The 22,398-nt window shown below is 42.6% G+C and overlaps 2 protein-coding genes across 3 annotated transcripts; both read right to left on the reverse strand.

Annotated features, from left to right (window-relative positions):
* Positions 1 to 49: 49 nt before the first annotated feature.
* LOC133916655 (uncharacterized) lies at positions 50 to 9,477 on the reverse strand. The gene is made up of 8 exons (XM_062360426.1): positions 9,229 to 9,477; positions 5,156 to 7,547; positions 4,881 to 5,002; positions 2,714 to 4,423; positions 2,500 to 2,548; positions 2,175 to 2,416; positions 1,959 to 2,063; positions 50 to 952 (listed from the first exon to the last, which is right to left on the reverse strand). The coding sequence occupies exons 2-8, from the start codon at positions 7,364 to 7,366 to the stop codon at positions 724 to 726; spliced, it is 4,668 nt and encodes a 1,555-aa protein (XP_062216410.1). The 5' UTR covers positions 7,367 to 7,547; positions 9,229 to 9,477; the 3' UTR covers positions 50 to 723.
* Positions 9,478 to 14,852: 5,375 nt separating this feature from the next.
* Positions 14,853 to 19,293, reverse strand: LOC133916657 (uncharacterized). Of its 2 annotated transcripts, none has more exons than XM_062360428.1 (9): positions 18,831 to 19,293; positions 18,660 to 18,744; positions 18,511 to 18,552; positions 18,240 to 18,408; positions 17,826 to 17,878; positions 17,423 to 17,641; positions 15,479 to 15,525; positions 15,205 to 15,290; positions 14,853 to 15,052 (listed from the first exon to the last, which is right to left on the reverse strand). In XM_062360428.1, exons 1-8 carry the CDS (start codon positions 19,046 to 19,048, stop codon positions 15,236 to 15,238), a joined length of 888 nt encoding a protein of 295 aa, XP_062216412.1. In that variant the 5' UTR covers positions 19,049 to 19,293; the 3' UTR covers positions 14,853 to 15,052; positions 15,205 to 15,235. The 2 variants fall into 2 exon arrangements, with proteins under 2 accessions (XP_062216412.1, XP_062216411.1); XM_062360427.1 differs by having other exon boundaries at positions 14,853 to 15,078.
* Between the last annotated feature and the right edge of the window lie 3,105 nt (positions 19,294 to 22,398).

The following is a 22,398-nucleotide window of genomic DNA, read 5'->3' on the forward strand; positions in this document are numbered from 1 at the left end:
GAATGATGAGCATCCCGACAGTTCATGGAGACATGAAACACAATACAAGAAGTAAAATATTACCTCAGCAATATTGGCATTTTAAATTTACAAGAACCCGTTAGCGTTTAAACATCACGGGTACAGACATTACAGGAATCTCCAAGCACTTTACCCGCCACTGGTTCCATGAATGCTTTCAGCACTACATAATACTAGTACCTGCTGACTAACAAGGGTGATCAGTTAGACTGGACACACTAGCCAATTTGCATCCCATCCTAAAGGAACAAAAAAAAAAACAGAGAAAAAAATGTTCACATTATTATTTCCCACTCTAACCTGCCAATACTCCATCATCATGGATAGAAATATGACAAATAGCGAAGAAGTTCGCTAGATGCACTAAGCTAGTAAGCATCGACTTCTAACAAATTCTGAAGCTAATTACTCTTCAATTCATCAGAAAAATGATGGGGGATCCACATTTTTCCCTTAACTTTCCACAATATACAGGGACCTATACTCGATATAAGGGGCAAATAACAGCAGCCAGCACTGAGTTGATCAGCTGGAACGCATCCCTTGGCATCTTCGTCGTATTGTGGTTCTCAAACTACCCCTTGATAATATGACTGTTCTGTATAAAAGGCCATGCTTTGCATGGGAATAAGGAGCATTGGCAATCGAAGGGTGCAACCCAAGGTGATGAGCAGCTGGAAAACAATGGACGAAATCAGTTCACTAGAGCGACAAACAGTACGCCCCTTCAGGAAGATTTCCGGGCACTGCAAAAGACATGACATGTCTTTCAGGAAAAATTCTCCGAGGAATCATTTCTGAAGCTGATGACCCCTCAACTGCTGCTGCATGGTTCCGGCCATGGAATCTTCCCAAACGATTTACAATAGAAATTCTCTCCAAATCTTGGCACTCCAGTTGCACATCTAGCATCGAAGCCCTCTTGTTCAAGCTGCAACAAGAGGCAGGATGGAGTCGATGAAAATAGTATTTAATGAACCAAGCTAAATATCGACATATCAACATGAAACTGATCTAGACATCATCCTAGGGGCTCAGGGTGTAATAGCTGATATATCCTAAGGAAAAGCAGGTTGGGAATGAGTATCAAGTACTCAAGTGAAAATAAAGATCACAAAATGCTATCGAGATTAAGAAATTCAGTGTGATTTACATCTGCATACATAATTAAGTGATGCTAAATGCTAATTAGTTTATTGTGCAACAAATGAAACTGTGGATAAATAATCCTAAGAAAGGTAAGGAAAAATATATGGTTGACAATGTTAGCTTGCTATTGTACCAGTGCTCACCCTACAGATGGAAGTGGGGAGAAAATCCAAAATGTGTTCTTTGTTAAAACTTCAAATATTTGTACTAGTCATCCCCAAAGCATATAGGCAACATATCAATGCAATCACATTTTTGAGGTGCAATTACGCATTAATTTTTGTTTTGTGCGCTAAAATAACAATAAAATTCTGGGGGAAAATGATGTTGTAGCACCCTTGGAAATGTCAGGTTGAAGCTCCAAATGTGTCAGAAAAATTGTTGCGTGCAGTAACATTTTTCCTTTTTTTTTCCTTTTGTTTTATCATTTGTCCGAACTCCTCAGTTTTGTTACTATTCACATAAAATGAATTTGAACTTGAAATTGTAAATATAGACACAGTAAGCTGAGAAAATATAATACATGAATGCATTCTACAGGGTGATTGCACCTGTTATCTTCCCATAAACATTACTTCATTCTAAATAAGTTATCCTTGGACTTGTCATTTTTCAAGGTCTCACACATTGTACAACTAGTGCTGCCTGAAATTCCATGCACCCCTTTTTTTAGCAACAAAGGATGTATCATTACAGGCTTTTTAAACATAAATGCATCAATAGCAGTAAAGCTAAGGCGAAAGATAAAGAATAAAACACCAATATGAAGCAGGGTAGGCTCTTCATACCTTATAAAGTCATTTTCCATTTTCCGGATTCTTCCAACAAAGACTTCCACAGCCTTTGACAATTTGTTTTCCATTTTCTTGGCACTTGTTGTTTGTTCAGATGGGCTAGTCAACAATAGAGTAAAATCAGATAAATGAGCATTTAAACACACTCCATGCTTGTAATAGAAAAGGGAAAAGCACATAACAAGAATTAATTACTTAAGAGAAACTTACTTGTTTTCATCATCCACATGAGAGCAGGAGTTATACAATGAGGATGATGCCATGTTGCATGCGTCCCTTAGTGTCAACATAGATAGAGTATATGCTGTGCTTTCATAAGCTGATACAGCTTGTGCTCTGAGAACAGTTGCTGGTATAGCAGGGAGAAGTTGCTGAATCAACTGGGTGGTCAAAATCAACCTTTTCCGCGGTAAATAATTTAGAGGAGCATCATCTAGAGTTTCTGCCTCGTCCTGTTTCAAAATTTTAGTTTGGCATCAAGTTTGAACTCTTTGAACGAGACCTGAAATAGCTGAAACAGTGAAGTTGTACTAACCTTCTCGATTAATCTATTAGCTGCCCAAGCCCAGTCCATCTCGGATGTGCTGCGAATAAAGTGAAGGTTTTCATGTTTGTAAGCAATATCAAAACCATATAAATTAAAACAATTCCAGAAATAGAGACAACTGAAAGTCATAGGAACTAGTGGTAACAGGTAATACGCTGCAACATTATTGGAAACTGCAGCACCGCAAAAATAGAATGTTTACCTGATGTTTCTCAACTTTTGTGGGCTTTCAATTATTTTATGCCAAGAAACAAGCACATACTCTGTAGATTTACGCTTCTTAGGCCTTCTCATCATGGAAGTTGCTTTTACATTCGAAGGAACCAAAGCTTCCATTTTCGTTGATGGGAGATATTGCCCAGGCCCAACGGATTGGCCAGATTCAACTCTATGTTCAGCAGAGTTATTGTTGATGTTCCAAGAAGCTTTGGGAAAATTGTATGGCAAAGTTGTGGCTTTCTGTGCGTTGAGCATAGCAACATTCTGACCATTTCTGTAGTTTCCATAATGTCCAAACCAAGAAGGTGCCATTTGAGGGTTTATCCTTGTTATCTCAGTTCTTTCAACAGAATTTAATGCTGCACTTGTGCCGATAGGCTGAACTTGATTTTGATGATCATTCTGTGCAGTAACCATACCATGAGATGGATGCTCTCCAGAAGGAAGCTGAGAAGGTATGCTAGGATTTCTCTCTTCACTCCTTGAAGCAAAGCTCAGCATTTTCATGTCTGAGGGGGATGGCCCTGGGACACCAGGGCTTCCAATGTTACCCGTGGATGACTTGATTGAGTTATTGGCTACATGTGCAAACATCTGACCAGCCTTCCAGTCAATCGGTGAAGCATCAGAACCAATCTCAGATTTTATCGTCTTTCCAACTGCATTGCCTGGATCAATATCTGTATGACTCATGGCGTGCATTTGATGCAGAAGAGAGTAATTTTGCTGCTGAATATTTGAGGGTGCTGGGTTTCCATGTAACACAATGCCACCGCCACTATTAGCAGTATTGTGGGAAGCATTCATTGCCTGAAAGTTAGCTTCTGGGTTCTCCCCTTGTTTAGCACTCATGATACCTTGCTGACGCAACTGTGCAAAGGATGAAACAGGGTTGGCCAAATTCCCATCTGAAGAAGGCTTCTGCAAGGATTCATTCCCTCCGGATACAGTAGTTCCTGTCGACTCAAAGTTTGCCTTCTGAGAAGAGGCTAACCCTGCATCACTGTCCACAGCTTGTTTTGTATCTTGATTCTGTGAGTTCGCTGAGCTTGTCGCTACATCAGGTGGAGTTGCTGCTTTCTGCCCTCGATCATCTGTCTTCTGAGAGGTCCATAAGTTGGAAGCTGCAGCATTATTTGGAAACATCATAGACTGGAGGATGTTGGGTGTAATCTTGTTAGCTTGTATACCAGCTAGACGCTGTGCTGATATGTTTGTCCAGACATTCTTGAATACCGTTGCGGAGCTGCCTTGCTGAGGCTGTTGCAGCATGGGTACATGACTAGATCTTGCCTCTGCCGCAGGATATTGCTGGCCTGAACTTAGCTGGGGGAAACGTCCAATTGGCTGTCCAGTACTATCTGTTTCTGAAGTGTGAAATGGTGAGGATTGTGAGTTTGGATGGGGAGACGTCAAAGACTGGCCAATCGTGGAAGCTAGATGTGTCCTGTCATCCTCCTGTGCTGAGTGGTCAGGTTGCTTGCCATCAACATTAGTCTGACTAGACCATAAATGGCCCGAAGTTGATTGCCGTTGGGATGGTGGCGCTAATCTCAATCCAAATCCTTGCAAAGAAGGATGGTTAAGATGTTGCTGGGCAGAAACAATACTGAGAGAATTGCTGGGCATGTCAGCAGCAGCATTAGTATTTCTTGAGTTGTCCACCTTATGAAGAAGCTGAAGCATATGCTGACTACAGAAAACATATTTTTATCAGGCTCCTTGTGAACAAATTCAAGCATGCTATGGCTACAGAAAAGAATGCTGGATGAAATAATCATGCCAAAAAAGAATTCTCATGGAACAACAATGTTACTGAATACTGCAAAACATTTCAGTAGAATGCAATTCAAACGAGTACTCTCACTTTGTACATCCAGAAAGACTATGGACTGCTGGTTTACTATACTGCAAGAGGTAACGCACAAGGCAACAGTGCTGCAGACATTTGGGTTAACTTAGTACTAATGGGTGTCAAAAAAGCCTATTACCACAAGTTGTTTCATTTTGATAAAAATAAATAAACAAATGCAGCCATGCAGGAACACACTGAATAAATGAAGCAGGAATTGAAACTTCAAACATCCCAAGTGAGATGTTGAAAACTTATTCAGGAATGACCTGGTTTGAGTTAAAAAAGTTGGGAGTACCTGTTTTGAACTGCTGCTCTATTCTGAGACAGACCAGCATCAGATCCTCCAAAAGGTAATCCACTTGAGCTGTTAGGGAGACCATGCCGAGATTGAAGTTGCTCTTGTCCCATCAGCATTTTCTAGAAATAAGGGAATTCCGATAAAAAAAAAAAAGGGAATTGCCTCATGAATCAGATTGAAATCACAAACAGGGTAGGAAAAAAGGAGGTACAGAAGTGTATCAACAAAAAAATCAACCCTCTTCATCATGGAGATGAAGTCGGCAGACATACCTCATTTATTGAAGGTATATTACTGGAAACATGGGTGTTGGTGCCAAAATGATGCTGCAGGTTATTCCGCATCTGATGTGACTGAGGTGGAAACAGGCTATTGGACACTGAATTGCCAGGAGAATGCCCTATGTTCATTCCTGAGCTCCCCGCAGCACGATTATGCAACATGTAAGATCCCATTGCTTGCTGACCAGACTGGCCTAAATTCTGGGATTCCTTTCCAGCAAAGACAGAATGCCTCCTGGCAGCAGAATCACTTGTCATATGTTGTCCATGGTTTAAAAGGTGTACTTGTCTTTCGTTTAGGGTTGCATTTAGATATTCCTGGTTGCAGTCGCCTGGTCTTTGGTCTGCACTTTTTCCTGGTGACTCAGAGTTTTCTTGAACCCTATGACCCATATTACGGTTCATTCCCACTTGTTCACCACTCCCACCAGTGATCATCTGATAATTATCCTGAGCCAGCATTGGCATGCTTGAGCCCATCATGCTCATATTTTTACCATCAGACTTTTCATTTGGCATTTGTGCAGTGCCTGTATCAGATTTCATTTGCTGAAGCCTCTGGACTGAATTTGCATTACCTCCACTTGACTTCCAAGAGTTCTCATTGCTATTAAAGACATTTGGGGTATTATTTATGTCTTGTGCAGGTGCATTGTTGGCTTTCCAGTTATTTTGGTTATTACTGGACTGTCTGTTGATACTGTGATCAGCTGCATTTTGTTGTGACATCCAAAATCCATGTGTACTTGGTGGTGTAGCATGTGCACCAGTTGAGTGTGAGTTATTTCTTAGCAGTTCAAATTTCTGATGTGCCCACAATCCATTTGCTAAGTGCACCTGTTCTTGTCTCCCATCAGATTGATTTTGCTTTAAGCCCTGTTGAAAGTATTCATTGTTGACTTCTGAAGTTGACTGATGATTGTTGACAGTAGCACTAGGAGATTCGTGAGGCATTTGGTCCCTTCGCTCGTAGGAAGTTCTTATGGCATGCTGAAAACTGGCAAGATTTGGGTTATGCATTGTTCCGTCAGCATAGCTGGATGCTGGCGAATGACGTGCATTTTCTAGGTTTGTACCACTTAATGTAGCAAGCTTATTCTCGTCGCGACCTGATAAACTTAAATTATTAGCAATTATTTGCTCTGATTTTTGGAAACTCAAGCCACTCCACTCTTCCTTGGGACTATTTTCACTAGTTGTAGACTGCAGAGCTTCCTGCATAAGGGCACTCCAGCTCCCACTCTGTAGAGAAGAGTAAGCACCACCAAGATTATCATTGTCCAAAGAATTACCATGATCATTTTCACCCCTTAACAAGGCTCCCCAGTTGCTATCCTCATCATTCCCAAATAAAATTTTCTCCTCGGTAGGGTCAAGGCTAGCCCTACCACTTGCTGGCCCTACCTGCACTGATGATTTATCTTGCACGCCCTCTTGAAAATCAACTTGGTTTGGCCTACCATGAAAATCTTGGACTTGAAAACCAAGTTGTGGATGATTCATCGTAACAGGGCTGCCTGCCTTGATATTATCACCTTGACTTTGCATCGGACTATTATTTAAGAAACCCCCTTTTCCACGAAAATTCTGCATCAAACTGGAGGCACCTTGCAGATGAAGACCATGTTCATTCATTGAAGAGTTGAATGGTCTGGATGTCTTTTCAGACTGATCTTGACCTCCCCTTGTCATTGCACTCTGGGAATCAGCAGGAATCCCTAAAAACTGGGAATACTGGTTTCCAGACCCTCTGCTGCTGGTAGCATGCATTGGAAAAAAAGATTGGTCTACTTGGTGGGTAGCTAACCCCATTGGTCTCATGGATTGGCTCTGAGTATTCGTAAGCATTGAACCATTCATGAAATTTCCCATACCAGGAGCACCAACAAACTGATCCCAATTTGTGCTACCGTTATTCAACATTTGAGAGTTGCTCGTCAAACTTGGGTCACCACTAGCAAAATTATGTGGCCATGCAGAACTTGTGCCCTCATTGTTTGACATTGTTGAGAATTGATCAGCAGGCAATGGTTTTGCAGGAGTATGAAACTGTCCAAAAGTGGGCTGCATCCTGACTCCATGATCAGGCTGCTGTAGTTGTTGCTGTCTTTGAAACTCCTGCAATTGTTTGTACATCATTTGCTGTTGCCACATCTGAAAATCATTATCACCCGCATGCTGTGTTGGGTGAAACTGTGACATTCCTGGAGTGCCCCTATGGGTTTAATGCCCGTGAAAGAGTGGCCGGCTTGCAGTGGATAAATCCCAAACTTTCATATCATATAAAACTTCAAGCAGCTTTCACTACCGTTTGCTTCTATGCTGGTATCACTAAATTTAAGCTGCAAGATATCCAAAGTCCTGTCTTCTATTCCTCCACAGACTGCAAATGTTGAAGAATCATTACATCAGATCATTGTTGATCATGCAAAGAACAAAGAAACAAGCCATATCCTGGTTGCATAAAATTTCTCCTCATTTAGGAGTATGCCACAAGGGGTACGCAAGCAGGCAAAACTTAGTGTACCAAGGAAATCCGCGAGCAAAAAAAGCATGCAAAGTAATGGCAGAACGCATCATCTACAATACATGTTCCCACTTTTGACAGTACACTTTAGGGATTTATTCAAACGAAATGCCATAAGATGATCATGAAGATAAACAATTCACGTTTCCAGACCTACAATCAACAGCAAAATTAATCTCCTCTTGCTTCGAAGATAGAAGCATAGTTGATAAATACAACAAGGAGAGATTCGATGTGGGCGCACAAGGGTGCACACGGGTCAGACAAGAACAGTCATGAAAAATATGCAGTGATACAACTCCATTTGAATAACGAGCTTGCATTTTGACATTTAAAAACATGTTGATTATAATTGAAGATGTCATTTAAATTTCATGCGCATGACAATTGAAGGAAGTTATTGCAATCACAAGAGATAAAGAAACAGGAGCTTCATGCAGCTCACGAACAAGTACTCGAATATCCTAAAGCTCCTCGTCTTGACTGGTAGCCATAATTTGACAGGAACAGGCTTAAGAGAGACAATAGTGACAAAAGCACAGTAAAATCTATATTATTTCCCGACTAGCATTAGTAAAAGACATCTCTCGCCTCACAAAACACTGGGAAGCTGAATAAGCAAGCAAATACCACACAAAACCACCCCTATGACCCCAAGCAAAGAATGGAAACTCGTGCAGCACAACAACTACATCAGAGGGTTCACAAAGGGAAACTACACAGATAAAACACCAACCTCATTGGACTACTTGACAACAAGCTGTAGAGCTCAAGACACAGACCTCATTCCCCTTAGGGCACAAAATCATGCAACTAGAAGAGAGAGTGTAGCTACAAATTGTGGATAGTAGCAGAAACATCCCTCCATATACTTGCTAAGGCCAAAGATCCAGCCTTTTGCCCCCATAAACACGGTATGCAGCTTTCTAAAGCTTTGAAGATGCGGAAGAAACATCAATGAAGCAGCTTGAACGCTGCCGCATCCACTTGACCAAACAATATTAGAGCTTGAAGCTCAAAGGAGCCGTGGAAAAAGGAGGTCCATGAAAAAAGAGGGGAAAACAGGAACAAAGCTTGCCGCGTCTGCAGAGGCATCCCTAAATCCCCACGCTTCTCCCCCCACTTGGAGACGCCTAAATCCCGGAGCACGTATCAAGGAGCAGCTCAAACTACAAGATTCAACGCTTCATGAGCCGCCTTTAGAGAGAACCTGAGCTCGGGTGAACTGAACCCCAATTTTGAATCCACCAAACCCCTTTCCATCCGACATAAATTATCCACCAAAAACTTAAAATTTAGCATCCGGTTGAGCTCCCGCAACAAAAACATCGCGAGATCGAGCAGCACTGAGCTCCCAATTTCCCCACCCACACAGATCCCACGGAAAAGGCCCGAAGGATTTCCCCCCAAAAAAATCCCCAACCCCTATCACGGCACGAACCCTCCCCATGTGCCCCCGCCCGCCCGATTCACCCCCAGTAAAAGCGCGCCCGGGGAGAGACCCCGCGAATTCCGGCCCGAATCGAGCGAGACCTACCTCGATCGACGCGGCGCGGCGTGGCGCGATGGCGTCGGATCGGGATCGGCAGCGCGGCGCGAGCCCGGCGCTGCAGCAGCCTTCCGCGGCGGTGCTGGAGCTAGGGTTAGGGTTTCCTGCGGCGGAATGACGAGGGTCTCGAGCTCCGGAGCGCGAGCGAGAGAGGTGAGAGAGCGACAGCGCAAGCGAGCGAGGAGCGAGGAGAGAGAGTTGCAGCTCGCGGAGGGGTGTGCGAGATAAAGCGTGGCGTACTGGCCCTGCGAGGTTTTCAACGAAGGCGCCCCCGGTCCGGTTCGGCTCGTGGGGCCGGTCGGGTTGAGCCGGTGGAGGGAGACCCGGACCGTTGATTCGCGGTCGGTGGGGGCGCGGGCCGTCGGATCGGGAGGGAGGGGTGACGCCGTTAGGGGACGAAAGGGACGGGGGGATGGGGTAGGAAAGGGAACGAGAGCCTGGAGATGCCAATCCGCTGGAGAAGTGATTACTGGTGAGTAAATGTGGTTTAGTTGGTTTTTACTTTAAAGAGAGAGGTTGTTCGGTGGTGAAACACGAGTTTTTACTGACCGTATATGGGTAATGTTAAGCCGGAATTTTAATATAGTCATGCAGATGTCTCATCTCATATATATCATATCTAATGGAATCGCTCTATCATAAGTGAAAGTACTAAGTAGGTTTTAAGATTATGGCCGAGTAAATAGGTGTATCGAGTTATTAATTTGACAACACTAGTAATTGTACACATGTTTTTACACACGTAAAATCAATTTAGAATATAGCAATTCAAATAAGTAAAAGAATACAGTATAATAAAAGACGGATTTGCATACATGATGATAAAACTCAGGATGCTGTGCGACGCAGAGATGCATGGTATTAAGGAGATGATCGTCATGTTCAATGAAAGTGGACAGCATTGTGAGGTGGGTACGAGCAGATGAGTGGAGGTAGTCGACGCTCGTTCGCAGAGATGACACGTGACTCTAGTTGAGGTTGTTGTATGTCGATCCATATAGGCGGTAGTAGGGACCAAAGACTATGGTCGAATTTGGAAATAGACCAAGAGAAGGAAAAAGAGCATAATTGTTGAAGATATTGTGTAGTTTTGAAAGAGAGGAAGGAAATGGCACACCGTTGATTGGCCTTAGCCTTTAATTATGTGGTAATAGTTTATTTTGAAGTTTTAGAAATAGAGTGACATAAAGAAAGAGAGCACACTGCAATCAAGGAGGATGATTAAGGACGACACATGGGAAATAGGTTGATTGTTGATCAGTTAATTGATCGTGACTTCCCATATTATAGAAGAAGGGATGAGACAAGTACCAACTTTGATTGTGGACCGTTTAATCGTGTAAGATATATGATGAAGATCGTTCAGATCTATCATAACTCATTTATTTTACAAGAGTATAGGTAGATAATATGAAACTCATTCAACACACATCAAGTATACTATTTTGCTATGTTAGTTGTGGTGACTGGTGGTCAGCAAGTGTGACTTTCAAGCTTGAAATTTTTTAGGTGGATAGCAAAGCTTATCAGTAAATTGTTGTCTTTTGTGGGTATCTCATGTGCGCTTGTGTTTAGGTTAGCTTTATGCCATATTTGTTTGTTTCAGAAATTTGTTTTCAAGGATCAAAGTTGAAACAAACAGTTTGATTTTGGAAGTTGATTCTCATAATCTAAAGCTGCCTTTGCCATTAGAATCCACAAGATGGGCTAGAGGTGCTTTTGTGGATTAGATGGATGACGATATGAGGTTGTTATTGGAGGTATTGCATACTTTAATACATGTTATACTTTATCCGCATCAATATACAATCGTAAAAGGCTATGATGCAAAAGAGCCCATGCTTTGGAGAGTCAATTTCTTCAAAGCCAAAATCCAAAATCAGCTTTTGCAAAAGCTACAACCAAACAAACATGCGCCCACTCATTGCATTGTTTGGATGTTGTTTTGGGATGACCTATGTTACTTTTCAACTACATGTAGTTAGTTTACCTTGCATTTAATCAAGAGCTATACAGTGATCAGTACCACCTCTTTACCAGTGGGATAAAATTAGAATATCTTTAGAAGTTTCAGTATATCAACTCAAACCGATCCTGTGACTATCCTAAAAGGTGCATATATAGATCATAGATTGACGATGACTCCGATTGTGAGGGCCACAATTGAGACGTGACAAGCCTAGCTACACAACAACATGGCACATGAAGCATATCTTGGTTTTTGAATATTGAGCATAAGTGTAGCAGAATATGTGAAACATGGAGTATACGACCAATAATATTCCTCTAACTAAGCTAATAAGATAGTTTAGGATGTGAGCATTTCTCTTGCAATTGTAGAAGCAAAAGCACCCATACCCCCCTTCCATTACACTTGCTACTAGTACACGGATCAAAATAAGTAACCAATGAATATTCGTTCAGCCATGCATATATATCATCATGACCCTCTTTGAATATAATGACTCCAAAATAAAAAAAAAACCGGTGTACCTCTCTTATCCAAAGTAAAAAAAAAGTCCTATAATAAAAAGGAAAGGAGATCATGCATGACAGCATCACGCTACTCCCATCAGAAGCAGGCGTTTGCAATCTGTTAAAGCAGCAGCCAATGGGAGATCAATTATTATCATACTCACTTGTCCTGCTGCAGCTCTCTGCTGTTCCCGGTGGGTACTACGAGTAGTGAGGTAGGAGTACGTAGTACTACAACGCTTTCCATGTCGTCATCAAATCCCTTACACGCGCACGTTCACATCATCACATGACCTTGGGAACCGGGAGTTTGTAGGCCTGTACATCTGGAAGACTGGAACATTCCCATGCCAAAGCAGCCAGCTGCTGTCAGTTAACGACAGTTGGTGAGGTGCTGCACTGCTGCTACAAGACAGGCATGCAGCTGCTGGTGCTGCAGGACGTGGCGGGCTCTGTTGTAACTCTGCAAGCTTAAGTCTATTTCAGTTTAGATTATGCTTATAATCTATAAGCTGAAATAAATATGTAGATAGTTCAATTTAGTTTTAACAATTAAGCTATTAAATTATAACAATTCAGTAATCTGTATTTTATAAATTTATATAGATTATACAATTCTCAGCTTCTTACAGTCTACAAATTAATTTTTATCATCTCAATAAAACAAACATACACATAATTGCATTGCATGCATGGCCGACCGCCGGGGCAGCACGAGACAAACCAACCGTGCAGACGCAGTGCACGCCGGCAGCTCCGTTCCATTCCTCTGCCTGCCCGCTGGTTGGTTGACTGCAGCTGCGACGCCGCTACGCTGGCAGCGTGTGTGCGTCACATGCCATTGCACGGCCAATGGGCGCAAGCTCAAAGGGCGTGCGAGCACTTGCTCCAAGATTCTTGGGCAAAGCGACACCTGCCTGAGTGCCTGCCTCCCTGCCTGCCTTTCCAAGGAAAAACAAGACCTCACCCACACTCACACATATGCATGTGTAGACAGATTAGATAGATAGATACTCTTCTCCTTTCCATTTGTTGTGTACTAGTGCATTAACAATGCTGACTTAGGACATTTTTAATGTCTATAGATGCTACTATCTCTTAACCGAGAGAGTATACTTTTCAAAATTTATGTGGCTCATGTCGTTTACAATTTTTCATACCTTACAGAGCAAAAATATGCTAAGATAACTTGTAAGTACCAGTTCTTCATCTCTCCTATTTAACAACTAATACTTGCTCTCCTCTACGAGATACAAGAAATCGTACTAATCACAATATTGAGAAGTGTGCTCTTTCAGCTAAGAGATACTCCTAGCAGCTATTTCTAACCATTAGAGATGCCCTTAAGAAATGTGTAACCAGTGGACTGATAATTGGTCACATCACAAGCTAGGCCCTTGACATTCCCTTTTTGTACTTTTGTGCAAGTGATGAGAGATTGAGAGGACCTATATGCAGGAGTATTTATCCATCTATTCCCATGACTTTTGTTGGAGCCGGTCTCCTCCTTTTTTGCCCCCGAAATTAAAACTGCCACTGAGGTTGACTTGAGCTGAGCTGCCCTTTTCAAAAGGCTGCTTGCTGACTTGGACAAGCATGCAAAGGGGCACAAGGCCTTTTGCCAGTAGTTTTAATTAAAGGCCCTCGTCATAATAATTAAACAACGGATTCTTGCAGCACCCCGTGCGCTAGACCTGGATTGCACTTTCCGATGACGATGTGTCCGGTCGCTGGGGGATCCGACCTGACGGCGACGCGCCGACGCACGCAGGTGGCTGCCTGCATGCGCTGCTCCCGTGGGCCGCGGCATCAGTAGGAGGGAGGCACGCGCCACCTGGCAGCTGCTGCTGCTGTTTTCCTTCGAAAAGAACATTGAAAAGGGCCAAGTGGAGAGGAACGTTCCGGTATTGATTACTAGTGGTACGACTGGCTCGTGGTGGTGTGCATGCATGCGTCCGTCGTCGGCTCCTGGTCGCCGCTTCTCTCGGCATCACCCTCTCTCCCCCCACGGTCACGGAATGTCCGCTGCATCGAGAGGGATGCGTGTGTGGTCTTGGTCATGCGAGGCTGGGAAAAAAAACTACGCTTTGTTTGGACGTAGCAACGTCTCTCTGTCTCAACTCTTAGAGAGAGAGAGAGAGACAGAGAGAGAGAGAGAGAGATCAGTGTGGCCTGACCAGTTCAGAATCTTTTCACTAATTTAATGCAAGGCAAAAGCTCTGCAAGGATCGATAGCACACAGCTGGTAATTCAAGGCTGCAAATGTTTGACCAGTGTCTTGTACTAGTATAATTTGAGGTAAGCATTGGAATTCTGGAAAAAGAAAAGGAACATGCAGGCATCTGGTCCACACCCTGGGCCATCTTTTTAATTCGTATCCTCCCTTTATGAATCTATTAAGTTCCAATCATCAGGAATGGATATGGGCATGCTTGGGTCCCAAACTCCCAAGTGCTAGTGGATTCGAGTTGCTCCTGCGTCGATCGTTTGCTTGGAATTTCATGACAGGAGCAGAGGGGTAACGTAGGCTCTTCTTCGTACCAGCTCTTCGCTGAGCAGGGCACTCTCCCACGATGCAGGTATGGAAATGTATAGAGCACAGAGCCATTCGGAATATGGACGAGGCGGACCATACCTATAGCAACAACAATATGCCTAGAAAACCACATAATTCTTCCGTGCATAACTTAGGTGCTCGTTGTCGATGGAAAAGGTTTTCTATTTTCCTTTCCAGATATATATTTCGAGCATGCTGTGCTTTGTAGTGTAAGTAATACTGCCTCTAAAATGAAAGATTGTATCAAGATCGGGAGAAGAAAAAGGCAAAACTTTTTATATTCAGGGACGTTGGTGGGCTGGCAGGCCCAGCCTGGTTGTAGGACATAGCGGGCCAAGGCAATGTAGTACAGAGTACAGACAGGCAGCAATGTTTTCTTTCATCTTTTTCCACACAGACTACCAAAATACCAATCAATCCTTCGAGCACCAACAGACAACGTCAACGCTAAAGACCACAGACACAGGCATCTATCGCTCCATTACAACAAGAAATTTGCCATCTCGATAGTAGACTCGCACCAAAAACAACATATTTCACTGAAAACCACCCAAGGCAAGTCATGCTTTGCACGCGTAAGTCACCAAAATCAATAATGCATCCGGAAGGAGATTAATATTGTACATTTACAACAGCCCAGAACAAACTTGAAGCTTGGCTAATGATCCTCAGAATTCAAAAGCAATCTGGTGTAATTTGAAGAATGGATAATGGCCAATGATCTTCTACCAATGCAATCCCAGCCTTCCAGGTGACCCTTGGGTAAATAAGATGTCCTTTCTGTGGTTTAGCGCTACTAAATCATTCTGATCCCAATCATTTCCATAGTAGTAGTATTATATTTCAAGAGCTTAGATAAGTTTTCAAGACTTGCCAAGGCAAGTAAGAGACTAAATAGGAAAGCGGATGAATCATAAACTAATTGTTCTTACTTGAATAGTCCAATAAGATGCATCAAAACCTTCAAGACCTTTTTATTTGCATCTCCTCCCCAACAAGATCAACTATTTCATCAATTCTGAAATAACAAATGAAATCATCATTGCTATCACACTAGTTATGAGACCAAACCAGAAATGAGGTGTTCATAGTTACACAATGTTGATAACAAATACAGGAGGATACAGTTCTTCCGAATACAAGATGCGAATTCTGATTTTGTTAGTATATAAAATTCATAAGCTATAAAAGATACAAAATAATTACCTACTCATCTTGATGTTCACATTAGCAAGCCAAGTTGTTAAATAAACCTGTAAAAGAAGAATGTTATGAACAGTAGAGGAGAGGATGCTGTGAATGTCTGTCTATATTGCACAGCCCAAAGAGGGCAATACATATTACAAGAGAGGAAGACTCTAGAGACTAAACTCTAGAACACTAGGAAAAGACACAAATACCCTCAATACCTTTACACCCCTCCCCAAAAAAAAAAAACACACAAGGCGCATGCAATTGCATTGCATTTGGAAGGGTTGATACTAAGCACTACACTTAGGACACAATACAACACTGATTGCATCCAAAATCCGACTCTTCATGTCGTCATCGCGGTGTGCAGCTCTAGTAAAATGTGTCTTCTTCCGCCCAAAATCGTGCGACTGCCATGAGGGCCGAGACAAGCAGGGGCAACACGATGAAGGGTGATGTAGATGACACAAAGAGAGATATGTCAAGCCGATGAGATGTGAAGAGACACATGGCTCCCTACAAGTCGATGCAGGAGGGTCGCTGCCATGTGGAGAGAGAGACCCAAGCATGGCAATAAGAATCGCAGCCCAAGTGGTCATCACACGCGAAGAGCGTGGTGGTCCCGATCCAGCGCGGAGGGTGATAGATTACCAACGAGCCATCGAGGTAGGAGCAGAAATGCTGTCTTCAGAGTGCAGCAGATTTGAATGGACGTGGCGGAAGCAAAGACTCTAAGACTAGACATACTAGCAGGCAGCAGCGGAATATTAGCAGCAGCAACAAAAGATAGCTGGCAGCAGAATATTGGCAGCAGTGACAAAAGATAGCTAGCAGCAGGTTGATGCAAGTAGCAGTCTATCTTCCAAACTGCAGGCCGAATAGCAAGCATGGCCTAGCAAGTCAGATGGAAGTATGGCCCAGCACCACACATGCACCAGTAGCACAAGCAGTAGTAGTGCCCATCTACGCAGCCCAATCAGAAGAAAATGAGCCCACGTGTGACCCAAGTGGTCCTCGCAAAAAAAAAAAGTGGTCCTCCAGAGCAGTAAACAGCCAGCCACGAGGCTTGCCCTCACGGGCAGTCAGGTAGTGGCAGTGCAGCTTGAAGAAGATGCGGTCCTGGATGGGAAAGGGGCAGCCGCGGATGGAGGTCCTCCTGCTTGGTCTCGTGGACCGAGTGCTGGGTCCTCGGTCTCGTGGTTCAAACACTGGAACGGCAAGCTGGAGGTCACCGAGGCATAGGCGGCAACAGCTCCCTCCCCCCCCCCCCCCCCCCCCCAAGACGAAGATGCCGCTAGCGACGAAGCAGATCCGGCCACCTGAAGCCCAGCGATGCAGATCCGACTAGGAGGCAGTTCCTGGTATTGCTGCTCGACGAAGACGGGCGTAGCCGACGATGCTTGCTGCTGATGCAACGCGTACTGCTACTACTCTACAGCTAAGAGATGGCCGCCCTCAGGAGTGGAGATTGCTCCTCCCGGGGGCAGCAGAGTGGAAGCGATTTTCTGAGCTAGGATTAACCGAAGCTTTGATACCATGTTATGAACAGTAGATGAGAGGATTCTATGAACGTATGTCTATATTGCATAGCCCCAAAGGGGGCAGTATATATTACAAGAGAGGAAGAGTCTAGAGACTAAACCCTAGAACATTAGGAAAAGACACAAATACCCTCACTACATTTAACAAAGAAGTTAACAAGATTAAAACCCTTGTTTAAGAAGCAAGATAGCTTTAGCTAAACATATTTGATCTAATCCAAAAGATGATCCTTCCATAAATCCTTTGTTTACATGTGACAACTTAGTGCTCACTAAGCGTACCAAACAGAAGATAGAAGGTACATCCACCAGGAAAGAAACAGTTTTGTATGCAACATGATCTGTCTAGAGAAACTACAAGTTCCTAAATACCAAATTCTGGGGATTTTGCAAAACTTTGCAAATTATAAACACGTACCTGTAAAACTTCATGCGATGGGGAATTGCCAGGCCGCTGAGTCCCTGAAATACCCGCACGCCAATTTTCAGGCAGTGGGCAAGTCTCTCCTGACTGAAGGCCAATACTCTGAAATTCTTTTGATTCTCCATCATATAGCTCATCCTGCCAATCTAATGATGTTTGATGTTCTACACCTTCCTTGAAAATAATCGAGACAAGTTCCAAGATAAGCAGTCTCTAGAAATGCAAATGATTCCATTGTCAGGAGGTCCTCGAAAGAAAAGAAGAAAGCAGTCTCTAGAAATGCAAATGATTTACTTAAAATCTGATCTCCAACTGCACAAGCTAAAACAAAGCTGAACTGAATGCATGAACTTTTTTTGCGATCAGTAAACATCACCATAGAAACAGGATGATGTACCTTCAACTTTAGCTCCGAAACAAACATCTCAACAAGCTCCTGGGCAAGACTCTCTGAGGTAATTCACAAAATAAAAGGAAATTAAACATAAGAGTTTTATCATGTTGGATTAGGAACATGTCGACATGAATCTGAGCAGCAATCTCAGAAAAAACCAAGATGTTTTTTCTCAAACATGAGAAACTAGATATTTAATCAGTTAATTTGTTCAATGGGCGAGTGCTGCATGCTACGACTGAAGTATATATTATAACTCAGAGTTGTTTTTCTAATATATCAAACTCATTTGACTTCTTGAGCCTTTTAAAAGGCAAATATATAGGCTAGGAGATCCTTGGCACATCCAACAGAGGAAAGGTCATAGTGACTTGGTAAGTTAATCCGGACATGCATGGAAAACGAAGAGTAACTCACCAAACTCTAATATGGAAAGCCATCTGACTACTGGGGCTCCTCCACTGTCTCCTGAATCATTCAAATCATATTGGCAGCCAGAAAATTCTGCAATGGGACTATTGGCAGGCACTTTGGAAAAACAGCGCATAGAGCGGGAAGCTTTAACCAAGTCAGACAGAGCAAGGACCTATCAACAGGATAAAGAAGAAAATATTAGTACTTCTCATCAAACTACCATGCCTTGTGGGTTAGAACTTAGGACTTGAACAAGCACTGCCTTGTAAATTACCATCTCCTTGTATGCCGACAGAAGCAGGTTACGGCATTGCTCCTAAGCGAAGCAAGAGGCAACAGAATCAGGAGATTAACACCGCAAGGGAACATTAAACCATGAAGCTAAGCGAAGGTTCACTGAATTGCTTGCCAAGGTTTTATTACCTCCCTACGCCCCAACTTGCCGCTCGCCTTGTCGCGGATCCCGGGCATGTCCTTGAGCGCCCACAAATCCATCCCCAGCATGTACCTGACAAAGTCCACTCAATCATCGGTCACGGAAATCTCAAGCATGAGGCGCCGCCGAAACGAAGAGAAAGAGAGGGGGCTACATACCTGCGGGAGATGTGGGCGTTGACGAGCGCGGAGGCGTGGGAGCGGCCGTCGTCGGCAGCGGCCAGCCACCGGTCCTTGGCGGCGAGCAGACGCGACCACTGGTTGCGCAGGTTGCGGTGCGCCGCCTGCCGCCACTGCCTCAGCGATGAGGGCGACGGCGACGGGGAGGCGGCGGACGGGTGGGGCGGGCGAGTTGGGGTGGCTGCGGAGGTCTCCATTGGTTTGTCCGCGAAGAAGGGTTTTGCGTTGTTTTGTCTCCTGGCCCGCTTGAAAGAGATAGAGGTGGGCGGACCCACCAACAGGGCGAGGTGCGGCGGTCTCCCTACCTACCGCTAGTGGCGAGAACCTCCCCCCGGCGGCGAGTACCCCCAACCCCCAAGCGCAGCCGGCCAGCCGCCAGCGACAGTTGGAGTCGTAGCAACTGCGACCGGCGTCCGTGCGTCGAGTTGGGGAAGAAGACCCTCGCCTAAGGGCCTACAGGGCCTAGAAGGCTACGACGGATTGGGCCAGAAAAATAGAGGTGAAAAGGCCCAGCCAGCAAGCTTAGCTCGTTTAGCAAGGTCGCCAGTGAGCTGTCCCCTGCGTTCGCAGGTGCTCGCCTACGCCTACGGCTAGGTTCATTCTTGTTCGATCAAATTTTGCTGGTCAAATATGAAATTCTTGACGTTGTACATAAATATGCAGTTATGTTATAATCAATTGTTTTTCAACCTACATTCTTGGCTAATTTAAGGGCTCAGTTTTATATAGATCTACAAACTTGACTACAATTTATTTCTGGCTATGGTTCTTTGTTTAATTTCAAGTTGATGTAGAAATGCATGATGATAATGTGATTATAAAGATATAGATTAGTGATTATCAGGTTTTATTGGATAAAATCAGAACGATATGGGTATAAAGATCAATAGTTTGTTTTTTTATTGTCGGTAGTTGATGAATATATTTGTTAGGTCTAATTCTATCCGTTTTGGACTAGATTTTCTCTTACACTCTGAATATTGTTTGGACTTTGGACTTCTCCCTTTGTTAATCTGCAGGCCTAACGTCTCCAAATAATATATTTACATACAGATTTTAGGAAAGAAGAAGAAGCAACTTAGTAAGGATAGTTTGGCAGCACAACAAGCATTAACCTCAAGGGGTGAGTCAAACTCTCTTGCTTTTTTAGCATCCTGAATACCTTGGGTATTTTGTTCAAGTTACTGCTAAACTAGGATGGCTTGTACCATAACAACTTAACAAGTAACAAGTTTTGAAACTGATTGTTATTGCTACTGGTGTGGCGACTTTGGTGATGGTAGTCAGTGGTGTTACATATTAGAATGAACAATTCTACGTAAGTTCATTTAGAGCTCCCTCCTAAGTTGCATTTAATGTGTTGATGTTGGGGTAAATGTGAGCCATTTGGGCGACATCTTCATATTCCCTTTTCATGATTTTTTCATACTTAGAGATTCTCTTTTGAACACTATCTACTTCCTTTATGTTGTCCAGGATGTATTGCTTTTTTGCATTTCCAAACATGATTAATTTGTGTCCCCTTATAATAAACAAGCACCTTTAAGCAATTAGGGCTGCTGTGGGTATCATATTGGAACCTTCACTATGTTTTGGAGCCTTTTAAGTCATGCTCTAATTTATTGCAATAATTTCTTGCTTTTGTTGATACTTTCAGTTAATTGTATTCATCTCAAGATTTATTGTAATAACTTCTTGAATAGGTATGCTTATGTCCTGTGCTCCTGTTCGAGCTTGGTGGGTCTGGCGGTATTTGGAATGTGTTTTTGGCAATTGCATCCTTCATACCATCACAACTATTATACCCATGCAATGTTAATCTATTTTGCAAACTCCTATGCATTCCTTTGATTTTTCAGATATTTATCGTCACTTCATGTGTTGATCTTTCTTTTTTATTCTGTACCATTCTTCTGTGGCTTTAATGATATAAATACCCCGTAGTAAACTGCCTTTCTTGTTTTGTACTATTCTTCAGTGGATGTGGCTGTGATGATCTAAAGCTTCATAGAGCTTTTGCCTTTTAGTATCTTTCTGAATTGGTACCTTGGATATTTTGTTCAAATTGCTAATAAACTAGGATGGCTTGTATCATAACAAGTAACCAGTTTTGCAACTAATTTGTTATTATTGCTGTTGTTGTTCCTACTGGTGGTGGTGGTGATGCATGGCAATGGTGTTACATATTGTAATGAGCGATTCTACTTGTAAGTTCACTTAGAGAGAGAGAGAGATTACATGGTGCTTCCACCATAAGTTGCAATGGTTATGTTGTTATTGGGGCAGAGCTGAGCCATTCAAGTGACATTTTCATGTTTCTTTTCCATGATTGTTTCATCCTTCGATCATGATTCTCTTTTGTGCTCTATCTACTTATTCATGTATGCTATCCAATATTCTCTATTGATTTCAACTTTAATTGTAGTGTTTTGTTTCATTTATTTCCATTACTTTTTTGGTTACTGTAGCCATTTTTCTTTGCCTACCTAAATGCTAATGGACACTTCTAAAAATTAGCTGCCCCATCGTGCAGTAGTAACAAAAGGAAAATTTTATGCCTAGCTAAGAGATATGCACTTTGATGTGGGTTGATGCAATCTAAGGTTTGGATTAGTGGTTAGTGCATCAGTGTATCTATATTTTGGATAAATAAACTTTATTATTCTGGTTACATGAGACACATGTAAGTAAAGTTTTCAGGTAACATGGTACCCATGAGCATGACAATCAATTTTAATTCCAGGGCTATATGTGCTCGTGTTAGTCTTTTTCTGTGGATATTGGTTTATTAGTTCTAACACCTAAGAAGTGGGTAGTTAAAATTTAAATCATTATGGAGTATGGAGTCTGGACTTAGGGCAAAAGGCTATTCTGTTGTTGTTTGGACATGAATTTGTTATCCATTATGTGTATACAAATCCTACCACATTGACATCATCGAAGATTCTGGTGTGTGCTACTTTCTACATTAATTATGGGGTCAGGTTAAGGAACAAAGAATGTCAGTTAACATTCGTTTGTTTTGTTGAGATAGTTTGGGTTTAGTAATTCAGCATTGATGTGCAGCAATGGCTTATGGTCTTATTTGGGTTGCCATTTTTTGACTAGTGCGGCAATGTTTCTGAGTTTTCCATTCAGTCATATTGCTTTTCTCTTACACTCTGAACTTTGTTTTTCCTACAAGAGTAGATGCTGCCATTATCGTGCGTCTTAAGGCCAGTTTTGAATGAGATGATTGGTGTTCAGTACTCAATATTTCTTATTTGCTGGAACTATAAAATGTGAATAGAGCTCATGTTTGAATAATTATTTATGACTGAAGCTTCTTTTCTCATCTGCATAAGATTTTTATAGATAATTCATTTGATATAAACATGACATAAGCTGTTTTATGAAACACATACTGAATTAGGCTGCTTCAATTGCCTGTGTACTAATTGGTGGGTTTGTTTTTTGGTGCTTTATCTCTTGTGTTCAGAAGTTTGCCAATAAAATAGCAAAGTACAATACCAGTTATGCTTTGAAACCCTAACGTTTGATGTGTTTT

This window comes from Phragmites australis, chromosome 4, assembly GCF_958298935.1.
Source record: "Phragmites australis chromosome 4, lpPhrAust1.1, whole genome shotgun sequence".
Classification (NCBI taxonomy): domain Eukaryota; kingdom Viridiplantae; phylum Streptophyta; class Magnoliopsida; order Poales; family Poaceae; genus Phragmites; species Phragmites australis.

Bases quoted from the DNA above. Each gene is read 5' to 3' on its own strand.
- LOC133916657 (XM_062360428.1), bottom strand. From the start codon at position 19,048: ATGGAGACCTCCGCAGCCACCCCAACTCGCCCGCCCCACCCGTCCGCC. The intron at 18,553-18,659 runs GTAATAAAACCT...TGCTTCGCTTAG, and splicing joins GCAAGTTGGGGCGTAGGGAG to GAGCAATGCCGTAACCTGCT. The intron at 15,526-17,422 runs GTACGTGTTTAT...CTTCTTTTACAG, and splicing joins CATCGCATGAAGTTTTACAG to GTTTATTTAACAACTTGGCT.
- LOC133916655 (XM_062360426.1), bottom strand. From the start codon at position 7,366: ATGTCACAGTTTCACCCAACACAGCATGCGGGTGATAATGATTTTCAG. The intron at 2,549-2,713 runs GTAAACATTCTA...CTTTATTCGCAG, and splicing joins CAAAAGTTGAGAAACATCAG to CACATCCGAGATGGACTGGG. The intron at 953-1,958 runs GTATGAAGAGCC...CTCTTGTTGCAG, and splicing joins ATGGAAAATGACTTTATAAG to CTTGAACAAGAGGGCTTCGA.